The sequence below is a fragment of the Pseudochaenichthys georgianus genome, chromosome 19 (assembly GCF_902827115.2).
Source record: "Pseudochaenichthys georgianus chromosome 19, fPseGeo1.2, whole genome shotgun sequence".
NCBI lineage: Eukaryota > Metazoa > Chordata > Actinopteri > Perciformes > Channichthyidae > Pseudochaenichthys > Pseudochaenichthys georgianus.
The window spans coordinates 2,031,156-2,058,526 of NC_047521.1; the positions used below are offsets into that span (position 1 = coordinate 2,031,156).

General features: G+C 44.7%; 1 protein-coding gene across 2 annotated transcripts in view; it reads left to right on the plus strand.

Moving 5' to 3' along the window:
* The window catches only part of jmjd1cb (jumonji domain containing 1Cb), a 192,048-nt gene that overhangs the window by 82,036 nt on the left and 82,641 nt on the right, over nt 1–27,371 (plus strand). For both annotated transcript variants that reach the window (XM_071206755.1, XM_071206757.1), the window contains exon 2: nt 1,365–1,544. In XM_071206755.1, coding sequence (XP_071062856.1) covers nt 1,365–1,544 — 180 coding nt within the window. The remainder of the gene's footprint in view (nt 1–1,364; nt 1,545–27,371) is intronic.

A 27,371-nucleotide genomic window follows, 5' to 3' on the forward strand; every position in this document is an offset into this window, starting at 1 on the left:
AGGCAGGAGGATAGGTGGAGGGTGTAGAGGCAGGAGGATAGATGGAGGTGTAGAGGCAGGAGGATAGGTGGAGGTGGAGAGGCAGGAGGATAGGTGGAGGTGGAGAGGCAGGAGGATAGGTGGAGGTGGAGAGGCAGGAGGATAGGTGGAGGTGGAGAGGCAGGAGGATAGGTGGAGGTGGAGAGGCAGCAGGATAGGTGGAGGTGGAGAGGCAGGAGGATAGGTGGAGGTGGAGAGGCAGGAGGATAGGTGGAGGTGGAGAGGCAGGAGGATAGGTGGAGGTGGAGAGGCAGGAGGATAGGTGGAGGTGGAGAGGCAGGAGGATAGGTGGAGGTGGAGAGGCAGGAGGATAGATGGAGGTGTAGAGGCAGGAGGATAGGTGGAGGTAATGGCAGACAGATGTAATGGTGGCACGACACACAGCAGCGCAGCAGCACTGAACAAAGGAGGAAGACTGAAGGAGCTGTGTATGCAGGCAGGGAGTGATCACTCAGTTCACTGCAGTAGTGCATTATGGGAGAGGGGGAGGGTGGGAGGCTGAGTGAGGAGAGATGCACCCGTTGATCTCCGTGCCTATGAAGGGAAGAGAGGGGGAGGGGCTGGGATATATAGGAGGGGGAACGGGAAAACCAGAGGAGGGAATACAGATTAGATGAGGGGATGAAAACATGTAAATGCAACACACACACACACACACACACACGCACGCACACACACACACACACACACACACACACACACACACACAACACACACACACACACACACACACACACACACACACACACACACACACACACACACACACACACACACACACACACACACACACACACACACACACACACACACACACTAAAGGTTGGTTACTAGCATATATATGCTGTGATTTTCAGCAATGCAACAGGAGTACATTATTGTCAGCTGTGATCAAACTGTTTTTCATTTGATCAAATAATATGAAATATATAATATAATTTACTCTTCTGTACTATTCTGTATGTACTCAAACTTTGTCTGTACATTATGTGTGAATACTTGTGAATGAATGATCCTAAATCATCTTCTTCTCCTCCTCCTCCTCTGCGGTTTTATAAAACGATGTGCGACTTGCCGACCTTTAAAGAACGGTGTTGCTACGGGGACATCATGTGCGCTTGGAATGATGAGACATTTCAATGTGCACATCATTTTATGAAATGAGTTTTAGATTGACATGAAACACAACAAGGTTTACAAATATGTGTTTTAGATGTGTTTCTTATGTACATGTAAACATGCTATTGTTCTTATTGTTATTGTTATGTTCCTTTCAAGCTGTATGTGATGTGTTACCTGACAGCTGTGTTTGTGTTGCTCTGCAGGTCTATGTGGAGTTTGATGACCAGGAGTGGGAGAAGAGAGAGTGGGTGAAGGTCTATGAGGATTTCCAGCTGTTTCTACTGGAGCACCAGCTGGTCTGGGCCAAGAGGAAGGAGGGAGCAGGGAGCGGAGCAGGGGGCCTGCAGGGACCCAAGGCCAAGCACATTCAGTGGCCTGCCCTGGTAAGACCTCGCTTCTATTTATAGGCTGCTGGACACAATGCTACAAAGTGCCGTATGACTAGGGCTGCAACAACTAATCGACTTCATCCGTTCAAATCCATGACCAAATTAGTTGCCAACTAATTCAGTCATGGATTCGTTGGTGACGTCATCCCGTGTGTTTTACACGCCGTTAAGCTCCAGTTTACACGCACACGGCTGCGACACACGGCGGGGATGGCGGAGAGAAGCGCTCCACGGTGTGCTTAAACTTTACCCGTCTCGATGTGGAGATGCTCGTTGCCAAAAGTGCAATAAGAGTTTAGCATGTAAGGGCGGTAACACGAGCAATGTGTCTAAACATTTAGCAAAAGTGCTCCACATCCAGACGGAGGAATGCACCGGGTTCCACTGTCTTTCTAGCAGCTCTGTAGCCCCCCCCCCCGTCCACGAGTAACGTTTCCACGGCAGGTGTTCTGTATGCTAGCAGCAACACACCGAGTTAACTCCATTATACAAACATGGGTTAATGATGAGAGGAAACTGAGTTACTCTTTATTTTGTTAAAGTTTCAGCTATTCTGTTTGCAGTTCTGTCATCACATTATTTAATACGATTTGTTAAAACATTGTTGTTTCTTTTGATGTGAAATATTATTTATTTAATTTAAATAAAAAGCAATGTTAATTCTGTTCACAATTTGTTTAGTTAATTTAATAATATATGTATTTTGGAATCAAGTATTCATCTGTATTGTCTTCATTGTTAGTTTCCACATGCCTAAAACAACCTCAAGCTAAATCTAAAAGTTGATGGCTAAATAAGAGCGCTTGAGAAATTGTGCAAGGCGTAATAGTCCGAATCGTCGATGAATCGTTTCAATAATCGATAGATTAATGGATTATCAAATGAGTGGTTTGTTGCAGCCCTACATATGACCACACCCTCTTCATCTATATGCAGTCTTTCTCCTCTGCCCCCACTTTGTGATGTTACATATGTGTGGTCTTTCATTGGTCCAGAGGTCACTGAGTGTCAGCTGTGTGGTGTGCAGCAGCTGTTCTGTCTCGAGCTGTTTCTGTTCATGTTTCATCTTCGCTGTGAAGGGCATTGTTTGGATTATTGACACGCACTCTTTGTTATGAATAATGTTGTTTAGTGACACGTTCCTGTGCTGTAGGTACTGCTCTTAGTTCCTTAGTGTTTCAGACTGTGCCTGTGCACACACCGTCCACCAACACGTTCCATCTGATGAAAGGGAAAAAGATGGACATTTATTTTATGTTTTTGGGATGTTAGAAGCGATAAAACTCCCTGAATGATACTATATTCATTTCGTCAAAAAACATTCATCAGATAGTTTATTTGTTTAAATTGCTCTCTTGGGCATGGCGATTTGAAGTGGATACAAGTTGCTATGAATGAAACCGCAGCTCAAAGTAAACAGGTCAGTTATGTGAACATCTCCAAGTATGTTTTTGTATTTGTCTGTAAAAAAAATAAGTAAAAAACCTGCAGCAAAGTGAAAATACATGTAATGTGATGTTCTATGTGCAGACATGCTGCAGCATGCAGGTCAGTGATTGGTCCCCCTCCCACTGACCTGACACACCGTGATGAGGAGATGTTGTCCCCATCTGAAAGCCAACTAACGGTTTCAGACAGCCTAGTTTTCTAGATGTATAACTGGTAGTGGACTGTACATATGTTGACTTCCGGGACAGATAGTGAACATGAAAGTATTTCTATTACGTTGTTTGTAAGTAATGAATATGGATTCAGCTAATAACAAAGAACAAGTGTCCTTAATGAGGGGCTGCATATTGTGAAACAGCAGCGACATGTCTCATAGTGCTATTCAGAGAGAGGTCCCTCTTTGTTGTGTGTGTGTGTGTGTGTGTGTGTGTGTGTGTGTGTGTGTGTGTGTGTGTGTGTGTGTGTGTGTGTGTGTGTGTCACCATTGTGCTGCTGAGTCTGCTGTCACACACACGCTTTGGTGTGGTGCAGGTGTGGTTCCTGTGGTGTTTCTGTTGTCATGAGTGTGTCACACTTCTCCTCAAGCACACCACATGTGAGATGATGATGCTCTGTGTGTGTGTGTGTGTGTGTGTGTGTGTGTGTGTGTGTGTGTGTGTGTGTGTGTGTGTGTGTGTGTGTGTGTGTGTGTCGGGCTGATTTGGTTCAGAGATGTTTCCACATTGAAGGCTTTCAGTGTTCGACTGTGTGTGTGTTTCTCTCTGTGTTTTCCCCACAGTGTGCATGGAGATGTGATTCACTGTTTTGATTATGTAATAGCACAGTGCACAGAACCATCTGGCACACGGACGGGAGATAAGAGTTCAAAGACACACACACACACACACACACACACACACACACACACACACACACACACACACACACACACACACACACACACACACACACACACACACACACACACACACACACACACACACACACACACACACACACACACACACATTTCCTGCTTGTTTTTCTGTCTGACTCCTCCTCTGGTTTTTGTTCACTCATTCGTCATATTACTGCCCCACTGTACTGCCCCACTGCTGCTATTGTCATAGCAACAACATCAAAATGTAGTACAGACACACATTCAACACTCTGATTATTGCAAAGAAAACCTTCAATTGATATTTCCTCTGGCTCACAGTAAATGTGGTTATATGACCACTGCAGTGTAGAATGAGAAGAAGCTGAAACAAAATGTCTGGCTGCTGCTGTTAATGGGATTTGATGAGTTTTGGTGGCCACACATGTATGATTACTACAGTGATATATTTCACCCAGAGTAAGTCCTTTAACATTACAGTTGATCAGGACAGTGGTCTCAGCAGAGAAACAGTGGGGTCAACAGGATGTTTGACCAAAGAAGCTTGGAATGGCAGGCAGTGTTAATAACTTAGCAGACATTCTCAAACAAAAGCTGTTATTCAAATCATGGTATTCTCAAAAGTTACAGAAAAGGATGATTGCTAATAAACGCTTGTTAAAAACAGATTAGATTATTTGTGCTGTACTAGATCATATGGTCAATTCAGTAAAATGTACATTTGCACAGCCCGATGTCTATCAGTACAACAGGGTCTGACCTGAATTTATGATTATTCTTATTATAGATTCATGTTTTAATTAACTATTTTCAGCCAAGCAACTTTAATGTTGTTATCGCCGTTGAGCCACGTCCTACTTGCGCTGCACCATCTTGAAAAACTGACATAGCAAATAAGGATTTCTGCAATATATTTTGCGATATAAAAGATACAGGAATATTCACCCTACATTGTGTTGGTTGTATTGACATGCACATGAACACTTGATAAGTTATTGAAAAGGAAAACCTTTCCTTGTGTAGCATGACATGTTTAAAGGTCCCATGTCATGACCATTTCTACTGATCATAATTCCTTTGTTGAGGTATAGGGTTGGGTACCGAGAACCGGTTCCGGTTCGGAACTGGTTCCAACATTTCGATTCCAACGGCATCATTTAGAAATGTGAATTTCGGTTCCGCTTTTCGATGCCTGAGGAAATGTACTGCATGACTGCAGCGGGGCGGGAAATGTAGCGTTGTACCTACACTTCCTACAGCGTAACCTGAGACCAGGGCCGGCCTGTCGCACTGGCATTATAAATGTTCACCTAGGGCGCCAGATCTGTGGAGGCGCTGCGCTGAGAGCTCTGGGAGAAAAAAAAAATGTTTTGACCGTTGGTGCTCATCCTAATGTTCGGCCTTGATGTAACAACATTCATAATTAAGTAAATGTAACACCCTTTTCACCCCGGTTACACGTTTCATTTCCCCTGTACGATGGGCGCTGCAAGTGATGAAAATGGGGGATGTTGGCTTATCTGGCAACCGCAGCTCACAGCCAACGTGCGAGTGAGCGAGGGAGAAAGGGAGGGTGCACTGGAACCGGCGCTGTTCTTATTAGCATCTGGTGCTAGCTGCTCTAACGGAAGAAGAAGATGTTTCTACAATGATGTGGAGGAGAGTCCTCTCCAGTCAGACTGAGAGGCTGATAACTTCAGCTCAGTGAGGTAAAGGACTCTGAGGGTTTAGATAGTTCACTTTAGTCTAAGTTATCTCAGTGGGTCTCAAACGTTTTGATCACAATTTATGTAAACACATATTTCCAAGGCACTCTTTTATAATTATTGGGATAAAACAGGTTTGAAATCATTCCAATGTATACTATAGGACAGTAAACCAGACATATCGTTTTAAACTGGAGAGATACAAAAATATGCATAAATACAATTAAAATAAAATAAGATATGAATGAACAACAAAAATAAAATGCGTTACATGTAGGCTATTTGTTATTTAATTATTCAAATAAACCGATCTTCTTCATATGGGTGTTTAGAGTTGTACCCCCTAGATCTAGTCTCGAGTCATTCTGCTTAAAGTACACCAGATTGAAGCATTTTACTTCAAAATGTTCAAACATTTCTTCCCGGTATGCCTGAGAAGGCAGATATGCTTGTTTTTCTCTACAAGAACTGTTTTTAAAAGTTGCACTGTTGTAGCTTCAGTGGTTCTCAGGTTAAAGTTACATAGCAGTGAATATAAACAGACTGATTAATGTGAATATTACTTTAAACTAACCTGTGTAAAAGTTTCTCGAATAAATGTAATTTTTTTGGTGGAAGAAGCATGTATCATTTTTGTACCCTGCCCCTCAAAGAATCGGAATCGAGAACCGTTAAGAACCGGAATCGAAAAGTAGAATCGGAATCGGAATCGTGGAAATTCAAACGATACCCAACCCTATTGAGGTATACTAAAATAGATTTATATTGTGCAATGTTCCAAACTCACATTGGTTTCTCACACAGCATCTCTGTATAGCATGTGTATTCACTCTGTCCTAAACGGCTTGTTGGAGCTCCTGCCCCCCCTCCCTGTGAGCCCACTGTGCTCCGATTGGTCAGCTCGGCCACTCTGTTCTGATTAGTCAACCACCAGAGAGGCTCCGCCCATGTCAATGCAATGTAATGTAATGTCTAACAGTGATTTTTTCGGCTTGCTCTGAGCGGAACATCAGTCTTACGATGGCGTCTGTACAGCCGTATATGTTATACGCCAACTGTTGTTATTTAGGTGCATTTGTGGAAACTGCGCCATGATGCCTACCGAAGTGGAAAACGTCTGTTGCAAAGAAATTAGAACGGTAGCCTAGCTGACAGTTGCAACATTATGTAGCCAGCTAGCTGAAAACACCAACAGTATCACACAACATTATATGCCAAGATATACACCATACGCAGACCCGGCGGCAGACATACATCTCTGGGCGGGCATTTGATTTACCAGGGTGGGCCCACCACGACACTTACATTTCCCGGGAAATCTGAATTGTCAACGGGGGGGGGGGGGGGGGGTTGAGGTTGCAATAAGGCTGTTGGCGGTCTTATACATCCATTGGTTGGTTTTGTGTCACATATGTAACGCTGTGCCAACTTGGGCAAGCACGCAGGCAAACTTGAGCGCACACAGGGTGGAGAGGTGGAGTGAGTTTGAGCGACGGAGAGAAAGGGAGAGAGAGAGAGATTGAGCGAGGCAGAGAGCGCGTGCAGCGGTCTGCTTGTGCACAGAGCAGTTTGTGAGAGAGCCGGCTTGAGAATCAATTTCTCTTCAAAATATAATTGATTGCCAGCCTACTTGCTTGCTCGTACGTAACGTAACTGGTTTCTTCTAATGTGCTGCATCTGGCGCTGAGTTGCCATATTCCTTTCGTGAACCACTAACCTAGCAAGAGTAAACTAACTGACAGGCTGCTGTGCCGCATCTCACTCAAACACCCACACGACTCAAAAACCCACACGACTCAACCCAGCGAAAAACCAGTCTTGCGCGCAGCCTTTCATTCAGAATTTCATAGCAAAATAAAAAAACGATATTAAACTAATACAAAAATAAATATTAGGACAAAGCCTCGACGGAGGCGTCAGCCAATCAAATCCCGCGTATGCAAATCTGACAGTACAAGCGCTAGCCAATCAAACCGCGTGTATGTTGGGAGAGCCAGACCGCAGTTATTTCCCATATGTCAAAAAATGGAGGAGAAAATGATCGTGGCGGTAGGGAATCACCCGGTACTCTATGACCAGTCCCTCTTTACATACAGGGATACAAACTGGAGGAGCCAGGCATGGGGGGAGGTGGCAGAGACAGTGGGGGAAACTGGTAGGTTTTCGCCTGTTTGGGGAGTTTATATCCAGTGTACTTCGTTTGAATAGACAGCTAGCAAGCATAGACAGTATATTTAGCCAGCATGGATGTAGCATGAATGCTTTGCTTTGTATGTCCGGGGCGGGACATTCATGTGGTTGGTTGTTGGTCGCGTTGCTCGCGTTGACTCCCCAAGCTCAAGACACGCCCACCGCCAAGCGGCAACGCACGCCGCCGTATGTAGGCTCCGTTAGGCAAATGAAGCCGCTGACGTCACTTCTTCTTCTTCTGCTTTGGGTTTACTGCCGCCCAAAGTCCCCGGCCGGAAGTCCCCGGAGTTGGGGACTGGCATCAGTAGAAGCTGCTGGGACTCCCAGCAGCTTCTACTGAAGCCTTCCGAGTAAATCGCCAGAACGCCGACACCTCCTCATCTCCACCGCTCCCATGTTCGGCCCACATCTTATTCGGTAACAGCGGGAGCTAGACATGCTAGGGAAAACATTGTTACATGTGTCTCGTGGCAGGAGAATGTCTGCGTTCACACACAACATACTCATAGACTCTGTGGGTGTTTCGTGTGTGAATGCGGACGTTCTCCTGCTATGAGTAAGGCCATCTGCTGACATTGCAGTTGATATATGGAAACGCTAGCAACTTAGTTAACCCAGCACTGTGTCAATGGCTTAGCAGCCCCAAAAACGTGTACCCATTTAAACAGTCGTGGTAGATACCTTGTTTGTTTTAAACATCATAAATACACAAACAACAATGCGTACTTACAGGTTGTGTACCCGAATCTCCCGCTGGTGCAAACAAAGTAGGAACAGCATCGTCCTTCAGTGTCCTACGCATGAATCGCTGCAATGTTTGCGAAGCTTTGGTCCGTGAAATGCCGCGCACACAGTACAATACCGGCTCGAACATCTGAAGGAACAGTGTTAACAAGAAATGTCAACCACTGACTTTGTCGTGGTTCTGCCCTCGGTAAGGCATGCATTGAAGGTTTCCCCTCACAAGACAGGAAACAGACCCTCGTTGGCATGATTGGATACAGTTTTGAACTGAACCTGAGCCTCCAATAGTATATATGTTCGGCTGGCAGAGGGTGCGGCCATAGCTCTGGGCGTGGCTACTGGGTATCCCTACGTAGCGATACCCAGGAAGAAAACATTGGAAAATTAGAAATCTCCAAAGAGGCGTTTTGGGGAGGTCTTTTCTGTATTAGAGTTTTACTCCCTACATGGTGTACTTTGAGGGGTTTTGACTCTGCAGACCGTTTACATGCATACAAACCTTCATAACACACAAGGGGACGGGTAATAACCGGAAAAGCATGACATGAGACCTTTAAGTTGATCTGCTGACATCACAATATTTTTACGACATATTGTACAGCCCTTTTTCCTAGAGATTTTTCTCATGAAAAGCCTTTGCAGAAAGAAGAAAGGGATCATTTCCTTAAAGTATACTGCAAAGGATAAGTGTGAAGCATCTAAACAGGAAGTGTGAAGTGTGGCTATTAAAACACTGCAAAGTCGTTTCAACTTGAATGTTTTGGGAATGTACTTGGGGTGTAACGGTATCCGTATTCGTCCCGTACCGTCACGGTTCGGACGTCACGGTTCGGCACATGCAGTCACACGGCGAATACGCCTTTTTTGGGAAAAAAGTCTGTCAGGGCAGTATTACACTATATATAATCCAGGGGGCAGTATTGCGCCTAAAAGCCAGCCGCCCGTAAATAACAAATGAAGAACAAGAACAAAACGAACACAATACATGAAGAAGAAAAGTTAGTAGCTATGGCGAGTTCACACAACACACAGGAGCTACTGTAGAAGACCCAGCTGCTTCTTTTAAATCAGCTGTGTGGGAACATTGCGGGTTCCCTGTGGACTACAACAATGATGGGGTGCGAGTTGTGGATCGGACGAGGGCGGTGTGTCGGCGTTGTTCGACAGCGGTGCGGTATGCTAGTGGTAACACGTCAAACATGCTCAATCACATCCGAGTCAGTCTCAGTCCCCAGCGAGAGGGTTTTCTCGACGGCAGGTGACATAGTTACCGCCAACAGATCTGCCCTCACTACTGACAACGTAGACAAACTCATCTTTTTGAAGAACAACTTGAAAATAGAGTAAAGCTTGAGTACCTTTATTTATGCATAATGGCCTCACACACCGTGTGTAAATTGCCGTAGATAAGTAATTGATACGTGTGGAGTATCATATACCCATACAAGTCAAATGATGCTTCCATGATAGCACACCCAGGGGCTAAAACACACAATGTGTACTGTAATTGTGCTTTCTGCTGAACCCAGAGGAAACCAACCTTTATCTGACATTCCTGTGTGTTTGTGTGTTAAGCGTGTGTGTGCATGCACACACACGCTTAAGGCTTTAAGCTAAGGCTTTCTGGTCCAAGTTTACTACGCAAGACATGATAACACACCCACTCACAGTGTACACTACAGTACAGATACAGAGGCATGCACAAGAATGCTGAATCACACACACACACTGTGTGTGTGTGTGTGTGTGATTCAGCATTCTTGTAAGTACTTATAAGTCCGGACCTGAACCTGAACCTCTGGACTTGAGTCCGGACCTGAACCTGAATGTGAGTCCAGGTACGCAGCACTAGTCGTGATGTAAAGATTGTAAAAGCAGAATGAATCTTCTAATGAATTGTAAAGGTCATTTTTAGGCCAAGAGGATCACAAAATACAGCAGTTTACAGACAGGAAACCCACAGAAGACTCACTTCCTCCACACACACACACACACACACACACACACACACACACACACACACACACACACACACACACACACACACCCACACACACACACACACACACACACACACACACACACACACACACACACACACACACACACACACACACACACACACACACACACACACACTCTTATTCCTCAGTCTGTGTGTGACATGTGGGCTGTGATGACACATCACCTTCCTACACACTCACACACACTATTACACCTTGTATGTGAGGGCAGCTGCCGACATATAGGATGTGATGTAACGTTCTTTTGTAATAAAGGTCTTTAGTGTAAGTGCTATTTGGAAAACAATACCAAGTCTCATAATGTCATCATTATTATAGCTGCACAGAAGTCTTCCCTCTTTGTTCAACTGGAACTAACACATGACATGCTGACTCACTCTATATCATATTTGTCTTTACAGTCAAGTGTATGTCACACTTTTACTCCCGTCCACCAACACTGACTTAAAGGATTGTTTTTGATTCTACGAATGTTGTAATTGGATATTTTTGCACGAGCTAAAATAATCCTTTATCAGTGTCTTGATTTATTTTGACTAGTATTAACAACACCAACAGTAGACACAAATGTTTATAGAACAAACCTGACACTGCTCTGTCTCGGTCTGTTGAGTGTTACAATTCTTAGTGCCAGTGTAGTGATTCTGTGTTGTTACCTTTTATTAGCGAAGTGTACATATCACTAAAACAATACTTCATGCTATTTCAGTATAGGGTTTAATAACTTCACATACTGTTATTCGTCGCAGCAACAGGTCACCTCCTTTCTTCTCAACATTAGATATCATTTCATTTTCAAATCAAATGAACCATTTTTAATGGGTACAAAAAAAGGGTTCAGATTGCAAATCCCTGGCGAATTGATTTGCACCACATACTGTGGAGGCAAAAGTCAGATCAACAAAACCATTTGCCATCTTTGATTATCAACCTTGGCAAGAATGTCCTAAAACATTTTGCACATCATCCATTTGTCCCAGTTTCATGCCGTTGTGGTCATACAAAGCTTTTGTTTACATTTTGAAAATCCAAATGGCTCTTTCACCCTGGTTTCAGGTAGCTTTGCATATCATAGGTTTTAGATTGTGGGTGGTCTGGCATGGGACAGTCAGCTCCGCTGATCAGATGCTTGTTAACCACGCACACATTATGTAGCGGAGATTTCGGCCCATCAGTCACAGCTGACAGTTTCTCTGGGTGCATTGACTGTCCCATTACTGGAGATAATAAAGTTGATAGTGTACGTTTTAGTTACTTAAAAAAAGTGCTCCCATTATATTAATGCCCTTATAGCCTTCATCTCAGTACTGTTATTGCATTGGAGAATAATACAATCTGTTGATCAACTTGACATGCATTATATGCAATCTGGATAGCATCGATATTAGCTGGCTTTACATTTTTGTATATTCTTTCTCCAGGTAGTTGGAACAAGTTTTCCAACCAGTAATAAAGTACTGGCTTTAGGTAAGCCAGTACTTTATTAGTATATAAGTGCTTTGTTAGTAATTCTATCGCTCGAAGTGGAGTCGAAAGAGATGAGTCTTCAGTCTGCGCCGGAAGGTGTGTAAGCTTTCTGCTGTCCTGATGTCAATGGGAGCTCATTCCACCATCTTGGAGCCAGGATAGCAAACCCACGTGTTTCTGCTGATGGGAACTTGGGTCCCCCTCGCAGTGCGGGTGCAGCGAGCCGTTTGGCTGATGCAGAGCGGAGTGCACGTGCTGGGGTGCACGGTTTAACCATGTCCTGGATGTAGGAAGGGCCAGATCCATTCGCAGCATGGTACGCAAGTACCATTGTCTTGAAGTGGATTCTAGCAGTTACCGGAAGCCAGTGGAGGGAGCGGAGGAGCGGCGTGGTGTGGGAACATGTAGGAAGGTTGAAGACCAGACGAGCCGCTGCATTCTGGATGAGCTGCAGAGGTCGGATGGCACATGCAGGTAGACCAGCCAGGAGGGAGTTACACAACAGCAGAGGGAACTAGAGAATGCAATTCCTGAAGAAATTGCTAGTGGGAATGCTTTATGCTGAAAAGCTGACGCTAAACTGCTATGCTGAAATGTAATGTGTAAGAAGAAAGTGAATCATTTAGATTAAATGAAATGTGTAAGAAGAAAGTGAATAATTTAGATTGAAATTAAATGTGTAAGACGAAAGTGAAGAATTTAGATTGAAATGATACATGAACACAGGGGGCTTGAATGTGTGATGAGAGAAGAATATAAAGTAAAAAGGCTTGGAAAAGCAGCAGAATATTTGAACTGCAAACTTTTGAACTAACTTGATGGTGAGTGGTCTGTCGCCATGCCAACGGCATTTGATGGCATCCCATAATATGCTTAAATGCGTTGATGGCTGCAATCGTACCAAACCTGTGAAGTTTTGGGGCGTTTGGAGCATTTGAACTGAAGTTGTGAGAAAACAGTGTTTCATTGTGTTGCCATGGCAACGGCATTTGAAGAAATCTCAAAAGTGTCCCGTAGATGTCTTCACGGCTGCACTGTTAGCACACATGTGAAGTTTGAGCAGTTTTTGAACATTTTCATAAGAGTTATAGCGACATCATGTTTTATGGCGAGGGATGCGTTTCCATGGAAACGGCATATGGTGAGATCTCAGTTTTAGCATAGAGCTGTTGAGGCATGGACCGGTGATATACAAGTGAAGATTGGGGGACGATTGGACCGTGTCGATTGGACTTACAGCCACATCATATTTCATGGCGAGTGGTCTGTCGCCATGGCAACGGCATTTGATGACACCCCATAATACGCTTAGATGCGTTGATGGCTGCATCGTTACCAAACCTGTGAAGTTTTGGGCTGTTTGGAGTATTTTCACTGAAGTTTTCACTGTTTTATGGCGAGGGATGCGTTTTATGGCGAGGGATGCGTTGGAATCTGGAAACTGTTAGCACACTGCTATCTGAAGTCTGCTGCTCTGAAGTCTGCTGCTCTGGAGTCTGCTATCTGAAGTCTGCTGCTCTGAAGTCTGCTGCTCTGAAGTCTGCTATCTGAAGTCTGCTATCTGGAGTCTGCTATCTGAAGTCTGCTGCTCTGAATTCTGCTATCTGAAGTCTGCTGCTCTGAAGTCTGCTGCTCTGAAGTCTGCTATCTGAAGTCTGCTGCTCTGAAGTCTGCTATCTGAAGTCTTCTGCTATCTGAAGTCTGCTATCTGGAGTCTGCTCTCTGAAGTCTGCTGCTCTGAAGTCTGCTCTCTGAAGTCTGCTATCTGAAGTCTGCTGCTCTGAAGTCTGCTGCTCTGAAGTCTGCTATCTGGAGTCTGCTATCTGAAGTCTGCTGCTCTGAAGTCTGCTCTCTGAAGTCTGCTATCTGAAGTCTGCTGCTCTGAAGTCTGCTATCTGAAGTCTGCTGCTCTGAAGTCTGCTCTCTGAAGTCTGCTGCTCTGAAGTCTGCTATCTGAAGTCTGCTGCTCTGAAGTCTGCTCTCTGAAGTCTGCTGCTCTGAAGTCTGCTATCTGAAGTCTGCTGCTCTGAAGTCTGCTATCTGAAGTCTGCTGCTCTGAAGTCTGCTCTCTGAAGTCTGCTGCTCTGGAGTCTGCTATCTGAAGTCTGCTGCTCTGAAGTCTGCTCTCTGAAGTCTGCTGCTCTGAAGTCTGCTATCTGAAGTCTGCTGCTCTGAGCATGTCAGGTGGAGCGATGACATCATCGTGTTCCATTACACAGGTGTTTATAGTTGAGCTAACGAGCTCTGTAGAGATCACAGGTTTCCATTGTTCTGAATGAGAGATAAACCTCTTACATGTGAACGTTTTGTGGAAGAACCGTAACAGATATCTGTAAAATTTCAAAACGTGAAGCATGTCAACGAAGTTGAGTATCTGAAGTGTAATTTTTGTGTAGTTTCGGGTTAATAATGTGGCCTTTTTGGCAGTTTAACTAAAGGTGTGCGGCTGCTGCCGTGAGGAAATATCAGCCTGAAATTACAATGGTGTTCAATGGAGGAATGTTGAACGTTTTTGTCACTTCATGCCCTCAAGAGGCATTTTGTTTAATTATTTTTGCACCATGAACACCTTAAATCACAGCTGACTGCAGGAGAGAGGAGAACCATTTTATAGTTTGGCTGCAGCACGTTGATTGGCTGCTGGAGAATGAGGTGAAATGTAAAAGGTTAAAGAGAACGCCTGTGATGAGCTGATTATATGCAGCTGCGGAGTGAATGTATATACACTGAGGTTGCGTTCCAATAGTCCATTTAGCTTAGGAACCTTCCTAAAGGAGTGAAATGACCCGGAAGTCCCTCAGTGGCAGCCACGATAAGTGCCGTTCCAATTCTCTAAATGAAAGGAAAGGAGGTTTCAAACTTCCTTTATAACCTCCTTTAGCTTAGGAACCACTGGACCTCCCTTGAGGAAAGGAGAGGAGAAAATGCTGCCCCACAATGCATTGCAGCCGCAGCATTTGCCGTCACTCAACAGTCGGCCGTTCACGGAAACAAACGATTATGACCGAGAAATTATATCATGAAAGTTACGGTGCTTATTAAGCATTTTAAAACATAGGTGGTAAGTTGCCAAAGTGCTTTGTTTTGAACGTTCATCAGTATTATAATCAAAGAGAGAAATATGAACGTTAGTTTTCACTGAAATGATCAAATAAAGTCAACATTTCAGTCTTTACTGAGCTGTGTGGAGTTTGTTCAACTTTTAAAAGATGTTTGAATGGTGATATACACAGTGATAGATGTTAAGGACTAACGTTTATAATAAATACATTTGTATTGATTTTAAGATCTTTTCATAGTTCATACAATCATATGTATTGGGATCATTTGTATTAATGTGGACCGGAGGGAGAGGGGGACGAGCATAAGTTTCACTTTCCTTTTTTATTTCAATTCCAACTTTGGTCATGAAGAATATGTTTCTCTTTGTCCACGTTCATAAAGCAAAGCAGCAGCATCAGAGCACGGTGCAGAGTCTCCAGATGATTTCACAGTAGTCCGTCGTTCTTATTGAACATCCATGTTGTAGTCCGCTGTATAGAAAACTGTGGTTTCCATAGTTTCCCCACAGCAGCAGACGCACATTCAGGACGTCCGCTGGCGCATCATAAACACGTCGGATAGTGAAAGTACATTCGGATTCTCTAAAGTACCGCAGTCTCTTCTCCTAAGTCCTTTTGAATTCTCCTATCTATCCCTTAACCCCGTGACGTTTCACGCAGAGGTCAAGGAATAGGAGATAGGGTTAGAACTTTGGAGCTGATTTTTGGATTATCGAAACGCAACCCCAGTCTTCCTGAAAGAACTTTCGCTGAGCTTCATTTACATCTTGAAAAAAAAGATAAATAACACAAATTTAAATTGCCCCACAAATAATAAATAAACACATTAGCCATATTACCAAGGGAAATGGGGACACAGCAAATAAATGCTGCCATCACAACGAAGTTAGAGGCCTTTGCATATTTAAAACCAGTGCCAAATATGTCAAATCTGTAAAACTACAGAAATAAACTCTCAATGGCCACTAATCTGCAGATCACACACATCCATTTTACAAAAGATGTAACAAAGATGTTTACACTGCCGATATCAGGCACAAGTACGGGCACGAGCAAAAAATAGGACAGATAAACATGTCCGTCGTAAAATGTTTGGAACACACAAACAGAAATCTGCCGGGGTCTTCTGGCAAATGTCTCTTGTAAATGAAGTCTAGCCACAGATTCATTTCTTTTTCCACTGATGGCATTGCATGCAGTCCCCTGTCCCGAGTCTTGCAGCCAACAACAGCACAACGTTTAACTGGCTTAGACATCCCGGCAAGAGCAGGCAAAAACACAGCCTGCCGATCGCCTATATGCGAATGAGAGGTTTGGCAATGCACGTGGCCGTGGCTCATTCCCCTGATAGGTGGAGAGTTGACCAATAAGCCGAGGACTTCTCTGTGACGTAGAAAAGTATTGAAATCTGGATCCGTTTTTTTCAGATCCGTTGCAGCCCCTTTTTTAGAGATTTGGCAAAGGAGGAAAATAGAGAGGGTTGTGTTTTCTGACACTTGGTGAGTTCCCTGGAACACATATTCATGTATAAAAGACATACAAAGGTGCATTTTGCATGATAGGTCCCCTTTAAGTTATCAAGTCAATTGCATTACTTACTACAACTTGAATTTAGTTTGAAGTCAATTAACGCAGAAATCAGAGTTCAAATTAGACACAATATTAAGTTGATGTAATTACCAACATTATTACGTCAACACAACTTATAAATTAATGTTTGCAACTTAAAATGTTTATCTAAATCAATTAACTCACATTTTTAATCTTGCAACCATGCATTTAAAGTGCCAGTGAAGTGCATTTTTTTGCGCCAAAATGAAATGGCAGTTTCATTCCTTACATATCATTGTGCCTGTTCATGGCTAAAATAATTTTAATTATTGATTAATTAAGAAAAATTAAAAAATATTTTTTAATAATAACGGCCGTCTGAGCCTACCGGAAGTTGCAGACGATAGCGGCGGTGACGTCACAAGATGGGCCCAGTTGTGATTGTAAACATGGCGGAGACTTTGGAAAGTGATACAAGTGTGAGAGAAATGATTGATTTTGACAGTTTCTCGATTTAATTCCATTTCCTGCCTTTCTACAAATATATTAGGGACTATAGTGTTAACAAATCCAAGAAAAATGTGTAATGTACATAATGAGTGTGCACACTTATCTAGTATCCTATCCATGTGAACCTGTTTTATTTGTGATGACCTCACACCCTCACCCGGGAAGATGTTTTTCTTTAAATTGAAGTTAAAGGCATCAATCTGGTGCACTTTGAGGGCAACATTAAGAGATTTATGGATACAGCTCTCAACACTCATATCAAACATATATTTCAATAATCAAAAAACATTGGAAGGATTTCTTAACCTATTTTATACAACTAACATAGATGGAAATATTTGTTTACATAGATGACCAAACCAACTGAGATAACTTAGGCTACAGTTTACAATCTAATCACTCAGAGTCCTTTACCTCCCTGAGCTGACATTATCTCTCTCAGTCCAACAGGAGAGGACTCTCCCTCTTGAAACAGCTAATCTCCGTTAGCTCCGAGCTAGCACTAGATGCTAACAACAACCCTGTAACTCTCTCAGTCTCTCTTTCTCGAATCGACCAGTGGCCTTTATTTGTCATGAACAATCAACGAATCTACGAAACAATGACACCAGCCAGACTCACCTTCATCTTTTGGGAACAGAAACATCGCCACTTCGGCAGACTTGACATTACTACAGCCAGCGGCAATGCATCGCTTCCCGTGTGTTTTTCCTCCCTTTTTCTTCGCCTCCATTGTCAGGTTTTCTCGATTGGCAATCACTTCCAGTCGACTCCGACACACTTTCCAGTAAAATACTCGCTCAAAAACTTTGATAAATTCGACTTTGAAACAGAGAAACAATACACTGTGATGAATGTAAACACTTCGGAGGCGACCATCTTGTGACGTCACGCAGTAGCTCGCAAGCCACGCCCACGAAGGCGGAGGTCAACTGCGGATTTCACGGCAGCAAATTCAAAACTCATCAAATTAGTTGCTATTCCAACATCTTTTGATATGGGTTTCAATGGACACTTTTGGTCATTACTATATGTATTAGCATAACAGATCATGCACAGGCTCACACTTCACGGGGTCTTTAATTAAGTGGAGGTGTTACGGTGTGCAGGAAGCAGGACCCAAATGCAGACCAGAGTAAAAATAATTCCTTTATTCCAAGGCTATATATACACAAAGACAGAACAGGACACTCACCGAAGACCACGTCAATACACAAGACGAACCGACAAAGACAGAAAAACCAGAACTTAAATACACACGAGACTAATCACACAAACAAGACACAGGTGAGGAGGGAGGAGAAAACACAGGGGCCACAGGTGAACACAATCGGGTAATCAGACACACCAGGGAAACTAACGACAGGGAACCACAGACAGATCTAAACAAGACAAAACACAACGCAGACAGAAAACCACAGACAGATTCAGGCTGAAGTCGAATAGTCCATTTAGCTTAGGAACCTTCCTAAAGGAGTGAAATGACCCGGAAGTCCCTCAGTGGCAGCCATGATAAGTGCCGTTCGAATTCTCTAGAATGATGAGAATGAAAGGAAAGGAGGTTTCAAACTTCCTTTATAACCTCCTTTAGCTTAGGAACCACTGGACCTCCCTAACCGACAGGAGAAGCGAAAATGCTGCCCCACAATGCCTTGCAGCCGCAGCATTTGCCGTCACTCAACAGTCGGCCGTTCACGGAAACAACCGATTATGACCGAGAAATAATATCATGAAAGTTACGGTGCTTATTAAGCTTTTTAAAACATAGGTGGTAAGTTGCCAAAGTGCTTTGTTTTGAACGTGCATCAGTATTATAATCAAAGAGAGAAATATGAACGTTAGTTTTCACTGAAATTATCAAATAAAGTCAACATTTCAGTCTTTACTGAGCTGTGTGGGGTTTGTTCAACTTTTAAAAGATGTTTGAATGGTGATATACACAGTGATAGATGTTAAGGACTAACGTTTATAATAAATACATCTGTATTGATTTTAAGATCTTTAGTTCATACAATCATATGTATTGGGATCATTTGTATTAATGTGGACCGGAGGGAGAGGGGGACGAGCAGAAGTTTCACTTTCCTTTTGTATTTCAATTCCAACTTTGGTCATGAAGAATATGTTTCTCTGTTCCCCGTTCATAAAGCAAAGCAGCAGCATCAGAGCACGGTGCAGAGTCTCTAGATGAGTTCACAGTAGTCCCTCGTTCTTATTAAACATCCATGTTGTAGTCCGCTGTATAGAAAACTGTGGTTTCCATGGTTTCCCCACAGCAGCAGACGCACACAATGACGTCCGCTGGCGCATCATAAACACGTGGGATAGTGAAAGTGCATTCGGATTCTCTAAAGTACCGCAGTCTCTTCTCCTAAGTCCTTTTGAATTCTCCTATCCACTATCCCTTAACCCCGTGACCTTTCACTCAGAGGTCAAGGAATAGACGATAGGGTTAGAACTTAGGAGCTGATTTTTAAACTATCCGACTGCAGCCCTAGACAAGACAAAACACAACGCAGACAGAAAACCACAGACAGATCTAGACAAGACAAAACACCAACACAGACAGGAGGTGAAAGTTCGCCTGAATTCGTTTTTAGAGTGTGGAGAACGTGTGTATCCAGAGACTCAATTAGCATTTAAAAATAAGGAAATATGGTTAATACTGGTATTTTATGACATACAACACGTCAGTAAATTCCCCACTTGAGAACTTCTAAAGCGTAAATGTTTCTGAAAAATGTCAGTTGCTAACAAAAGGCTAAATGAGACAGCCAAACGTCACCATGCCAAGCATTAGCCAGCTTTAGCTTAGTGGAGGTGAAGTCATGTGACCATCATGTAGTTTGTTTATAGCATTATAAACAGCATTATAGTTTAAAGCAACGATAGCTGTCTATATCTGGCAATTGCATTCAGTCTCCAACAATTATAAAAGTGGTGTTAAAGGTGACATGTCATGCTTTTCCGGTTAGTACCCGTCCCCTTGTGTGTTATGAAGGTTTTTCTGCATGTAAACGGTGTGCAGAGTCAAAACCCTCAAAGTACACCCTGTAGCGAGTAAAACTCTAACATAGAAAATACCTCCCCAAAACGCCTCGTTGGAGATACGTCACTGTCCATTTGATTCTTCCGGGTACATCATGATGTCATGTGGTCCCCGGAACGAAGTGGACCAATCCGTGGAGCCGTTACGTTACGTCCGCGCAGCCGTTACGTTAAGCCCCCACTGATTGGTCCAAATTGACCAATCCACGGACTTCCTCACACACTCAGTGCAGGCAGCTCAGCTGATCTCTCCTCCCTGGCTGCAGGCTGATAACAGACCGTTGGGATCTCTCTGCAGACCCATTCTCACAGCGTTTATCAACCTTTCTTACTCAATATCAAGCCACACTTATTGTTGTTACTTCGGCTGTGACTTTGTGTGTGCTCAGGGTGAGTTTGGCTGTGTTTCGCTGTGTATCGCTAAACAAGGAAATCACACCTCCACGGAGCTTAGCGCGATTCACAACGTCCCGACTGGTCCCGACCAATCGGAGCACACTGTGCTCACAGGGGGGGGGGGGGAGCTGCAGCGAGCCGTTTAGTGGAGAGAGTGAATACACATACTTTACAGAGGTGCTGTGAGAAACCAATGTGAGTTTGGAAAATTGCACAGTGTAAATCTATTCTAGTAGACCTCAACGATGGAACTATGATCAGTGGAAATGGCCATGACATGTGACCTTTAACATGTGGAGATGATCCTGCTGAACAATACGTGTATGTATGATGAACGTGTGTGTACAGCCCATTCCTGTAAGGTATCCGTCACAACTTGTCTTACACTCTGCTACTGTGGAGAACATGTGCATCCAGGGACTCTTTCAATTGTTTTTTGAATGAGTTTTTGGTAAGTTTCCTGAAATAAGGAAATGTGGTTAATACTAGCTTAGAAGGTTTTGAACACTGGAGTGGACCAGTGGAGCTGCTGCCTTGCTAATGAGAGTGTTACCCAGGCAGAGAGTAAACTGTGTGAGATGTAGCTTTGGTGGTCAATAAACATTCCTGTACCCCTCTTCCTCTCTGTCTGCCCCCCCGGAGCAGATGGAGCTCTAGTGTAATCTCCTGCCTCCTGCGATCTGTGTGTGCATGTGTAATTGTAGCTTACCTTTACAGCTAAGAGGGCAGCACAGAAGCACCTCAGGCCTCGCACTCTTACACACGCAACCTTTATACTCATTTGAGATCAGACTTCCTGAAGGCCTTCCTATGTTGATGCTGTAGAAAGTAAGATGTAAGCATTGGGGAGTTAGAGAGGGAGTCATACTAGTTTTACGTACCTAGGACTAACAGTGCACACACACACACACACACACACACACACACACACACACACACACACACACACACACACACACACACACACACACACACACACACACACACACACACACACACACACACACACACACACACACACACACACACACACACATTATATACAGGTTTACATAGCAGGTGTGTTTGTGTGACTGTTGCTTTAATCCTGCTTCAGTGTAGCAGATGGACTGCAGGATATTACTGCTTAACTATTACTGTGTGTGTGTGTGTGTGTGTGTGTGTGTGTGTGTGTGTGTGTGTGTGTGTGTGTGTGTGTTGTACAGTATGTAAATCTGCTGAGCGATGAACAGATTAATCAGAGCTGGTTTGTGGTCAGCTGATAAGTTCAAAGGTGATGGTGTAGGGTGTGTGTGTGTGTGTGTGTGTGTGTGTGTGTGTGTGTGTGTGTGTGTGTGTGTGTGTGTGTGTGTGTGTGTGTGTGTGTGACGCATGAGTGGTGAGAGGAACTCGCTCACCTTTTTTAACATCTAAGCTCACAGACACCCGTTGTAACTGCCATCGTTATTGCAGTGGGGATATAGGATGCACTGGACGCTTTTGGTACACAATGTCTACAAACAACGCCTGAACGTCTGCGACCCAAGCCCAACACCGGCCGGAGATGTTCGTGTAGACTTCGAGCAATATGTGCGATTATTGTCAGATTGTGAGTGGACTACTTTCCAGAGAGATGAAAGAGCGTACAGGGGGACACTGGACACAAAACTGCTCCAGGTAAGATCTAACTTTGCTGTTACTCTCGGAGGCACAGAGAAGTGGGGCAGACGGGGGACAATCCTGACCAGCCCTTTTTCATGAATGGAATATTCTCCGCGACGCAACGAAACTCGCGTCCCTACGGATTCCAGCTTCTGAAATATGTCGCCAGAATCCTGAAGAAATTCCCTCTTTCTGCCAACTTCCCGGTGGACCTTCCAGCTGACTCGCTGACACCTTGGATAGAAATGCAGCTTCGCTTCATCCGTGAGAGAATACAACCAGCTGCGGGCCGCCGGGACAGAGACACAACGGCAGCAAAGGAAAGTTTCCAGGAACAAGCTGGCATATCTCTGGCAACACCGCAAATCAAAGGCAATCAATATTATTTTAAATAACAGCTGTTTTCCGGAAACCCCGCCCACTGTTAGTGATACAGCCAATGTGTACGACTACTATAAAGCCAAATGTCAAACTGTGCCGAGGGCTACTCCCCTGGCCACGCCCCCTTGGTACAATTTCATTGACAGAATAGAGCCAGGTTATTTCCCAGATACCCAGGATTTTACAACAGAGGAGGTGATGCAGTTCTGGCTTCTCTTCCTAATAACAAGGCTAGTGGGGTCATCTATGAGACGCTGAGAGCTACCAGGCCCACGTCAACACAGACACTCACACACATCTTCAATGCCTGCCTGATCAATGAGAAGGTGCCTGCTTCGTGGAAAGGGGCCCTCATTCACAGGATACCAAAAAAGGAAAATGTCCCAGATGATCCTTCCACTTGGCGTGACATTTCATTATTGCCCACTATATACAAAGTCTTTATGAAGTGCCTACTCACCCGCATCTTACCCTGGCTGGTGGACACAGGGATTCTCTCCCCCGTCAGAAAGCATATATCAACAGACAGGGAATGAACGAACATGTGTTTTGCTTAAAAACCGGAATAGATGATTTCAAACATGGATCATCTAAATTCTACACAGTGTTTTTGGACACACTCTCCCATGAGGTGATGCTCCAAGCATTAGAGGAAATACACCTGCCTCAGCCTTCTGTGAATATTGTATCCAAAGTGTACCAAGGTTCATTCCTCCAGGTTATCTGTGGGCAGCCGCTCACAGAGCCCATTGCACTGAAGGTGGGAATAAAAACTGGCTGTCCCTGGAGTGCCGTGAACTTCATCCTAGCACTCAACCAATGGATGAAGTGGATTTACCAGTGCGCTGTCAAATCCCCAAATCCTGTTCAGGGATACGCTGACGACGTGCAGGTGTCATCACGACAAGAGGATGTCATCATTGACATGCTGGCGCACACTGATGAGTTCCTCCAATGGTCAGGGCTGGAGGTGAAGCAAGCTAAGTGTGCCGTACTCCATGAGCACCGCAGTGGAGGCAACCGCTGGTATAAAGGCCCTGACACACCAACCCGATTTTGGGAGTCAGAGGCCGTCAGAGGCTGTCGGGCATTCGCGGCGCCGTAGTCAGGTTGGTGTGTCCCGCACCGTCGACCGTGACACGCCTTATTTGGACTGCCAGACCCGATGCATGGCCGATTCAACATGTTGAATCGGCCATGCATCGGGTCTGGCAGTCGGACCAAATAATCACTCTGATTGGCTGTTCAGCTAGCAAATCAGTGCATGAGAAGCGAAGCGGAAGTGAGGGACGTAAACAAACGATTTAAGAAGGCACACACAGACTGCTATTCATTTTCATCTCATCATGGCGATCTGGAATGATGCAAACGAAGACCTGCTCATCACCTTGATCCAGGAGAGGCCAGCTCTGTATGATATTACGGAGAAAAGATACTCTTCTTCTTCTCTGTCTTCCGGTTGTTGCCTCTTTTGAATGACGAATACACACTACCGCCGCCTGCTGGTAAGGAGAGTTATTGCCACTCACGCACTGAAGTCGGTGCGGTGTGTTCCCGTGCGACACATGGCCAAAACGCAGGAGAACACGGCCAGGCAACAGCCGACTTCAGCGTCGGCTAGTCCTCTGGTGACTGCTTGGTGTGTCAGGGCCTTAAGGCCAAGTAAGAGAATCCATTGCACACATAACACATGGATGTAATGCATGCAGAGGCCTGGACATAGCCGTCATGACCGTATTGTGGACATTGTGTCTGATGCGGTACGAAACATCTTACCATCTAGCGCAGCAATGTACAAGCACGCTAGAGTGCTACCAGAATGGTTTGGTTTTACCAATGATGTCTTTGCTAACATCCCAAATACACCTGATGTTGTTTCTGTTGACACCAACCACAGGGAGGTGCTAATATTAGAAGTAGGCTGTGCCCTTGACCTGTACATGGACCAGGCTTTCCAGGACAAGTATATCAAATACCAACCACTGCTCGATGTGATAACCAGCTTTGGGTACAAGTGTAGATATAGCATACTTATATTCGGAAGTCTTGGCCATGTATATAAATGCACCATGATTGGTCTGAGGATGCTGGAATGTCAAAGAGAACAGCCAAACAAATTGCCAAATATTGCTCTGTTTCAGCTGCTATTGGCTGCTTAGCCGTGTGGAGAAGGAGGTGCTATGTGTTCCCCTAAGTGTTCTGTGCTGCTTAGCCGTGTGGAGAGGAGGTGCTATGTGTTCCCCTAAGTGTTCTGTGCTGCTTAGCCGTGTGGAGAAGGAGGTGCTATGTGTTCCCCTAAGTGTTCTGTGCTGCTTAGCCGTGTGGAGAAGGAGGTGCTATGTGTTCCCCTAAGTGTTCTGTGCTGCTTAGCCGTGTGGAGAAGGAGGTGCTATGTGTTCCCCTAAGTGTTCTGTGCTGCTTAGCCGTGTGGAGAGGGATGTGCTATGTGTTCCCCTAAGTGTTCTGTGCTGCTTAGCCGTGTGGAGAAGGAGGTGCTATGTGTTCCCCTAAGTGTTCTGTGCTGCTTAGCCGTGTGGAGAAGGAGGTGCTATGTGTTCCCCTAAGTGTTCTGTGCTGCTTAGCCGTGTGGAGAGGGAGGTGCTATGTGTTCCCCTAAGTGTTCTGTGCTGCTTAGCCGTGTGGAGAAGGAGGTGCTATGTGTTCCCCTAAGTGTTCTGTGCTGCTTTGCCCTGATATATTTGATTCCCTGTCCTATGTAATATGATTTGTGGAACCAAATAAAGTATTCAGATGTGTGTGTGTGTGTGTGTGTGTGTGTGTGCGTGCGTGCGTGCGTGCGTGCGTGCGTGTGTGTGTGTGTGTGTGTGTGTGTGTGGTTCAGCAGGGGGCCAGCCAGCTCTACTTAAAACCAAACACACTGCAGTCATTTGCTATTCAATCAGATCAAGGCAAGTTGTTAATGTCAGTGACATTGTTCATTTTATTGTTCAAATAAAATGATTTCTGTCTTTCAATATTTCACTATCGTCCTTCTGTAGTGCAGAAGCAATGTGATTTAAAACGGCACATTGGGGAGAGATTTTCTAAATTCAGTGTAAGGTTAAAGTGCTTTTTATTTGTGGCAGAGGAGGAGGCAGATGTATACAAATATTACAAAAACTCTTAAAGGTAGGGTAGGTAAGAATGGAGAAACCAGCTCGAGTGCGTTAGAATTTGAAAATACACAACCGGAAAAAATCTGCCCCTTCCTTCAGACTTCCTCACAGAGCCCCTCCTCCAACACACACGGGTCGGACGCGTACATGACCAATGAGGGCACGAGATAAGTTTGTGCACAGATGGAAGACTGACAGGCTGGTAGGCCATCCAGTTATTTTAGCCGGGCCGGCTCAGATGATTGGTCGTGCTTTCTACAGAACTACGGCTTCCACAGATGACATTTTTGTATATGTTTATTGTCCCACTTTCTCACTAAACAAGGTTTATCTTTGTCAAGACCTAGACATGTGGGCACGGTCACCCAGTGCAAATCCACACGTCCTCCAGCAAGGCTACTGGGACCTAGTGTCTTTATTCAGTCAATTTTCTTAATGTATCAATCTCAAACCTTATCCCCATTGGGATTAATTATGTCAGAGATGACTGGTACACATTCTGGAAGTTCACAATTTCCCAATAAGATACTTTTATACAGGAGGAAGTGTTTGACTCCACTGCCTATACCCGTCACTGTGTAAAACTTGGGTGAACTGTGATGTTAGATGGCTATAAATGACAAGTATATGGATTCTGTTTGGAAAAGTTCCCTCTCCCTGTTGTTCTGCAGCACAGCAGTGACTGTAGGTATGTCACCCTAACAGATCTCAATTATCTTCACAGGATAGTACACTGGTGGTTTAACTAATGAGTAACAGCCCCTCCCCCTCAGATAATCGTGTGACAATAACAATAACTAAAGTCATAGTGTTTTACCCAGTGTCGGCCGGCCCGCTAGGGGCGCCGCCCCATCTCTTCCCACATACACACAAATATATTTTTATATTATATTTTTAGGAAACCGATGGACTGTTCACTCCAAGTAGGGAATGAGTCCTTACCCCAAGTGAAGGAGTTCAAGTATCTCGGGGTCTTGTTCTCGAGTGAGGGAACAATGGAGCGTGAGATGGGCCGGAGAATCGGAGAGCGAGCAGCGGGAGCGGTACTTGCAGTCGCTTTACCGCACCGTTGTGACGAAAAGGGAGCTGAGCCAGAAGGCAAAGCTCTCTGTCTGTAAATATCATACAATTGGTATCAGTAAAATGTATAATCTACAATAACATCTCGTTAAAAATTGTGTTACGATGTCTGCACCCGCGAAAAAAACTCCGGTCATGTCGTCCGGAGCACACCTCTCCTGAGCTAGGTGAACGGTGAGATCTCTGCAGGCGGCCCGCCTTGCGTATGATCTCCGGCAGTTCCCCTAGGATGCCACGTAGCGCTGTGGTGACGGAGAAGGGGAAAGCATGTTCGGCCGCAAAGCTGGCACCTGCTCCGACTCTGTCTCCTCTGGGAGAGGAGGGAGGGAGGGGAGAACCGAACTGTGAACCGTGGAGGTAGTCAGGAGTCGTAGGAGTCGTCCGACTCGCCCGGCACTCGGCCCCTTGGGACACGACGAGGCCTCCGTCCGCGGGCTCGTAAGCCTGGACGGGCCAATCGTCCTCCTCGGCCGCAGCAGCGAGAGCGTCGCTCTCCGCTTCCTGTCGCCCGAGGGGAGACGGGCGCAGTGTGTGCATGCTACCTGCTGGTTTAGAGCCGCGTACGCTGCTCTGACCCCA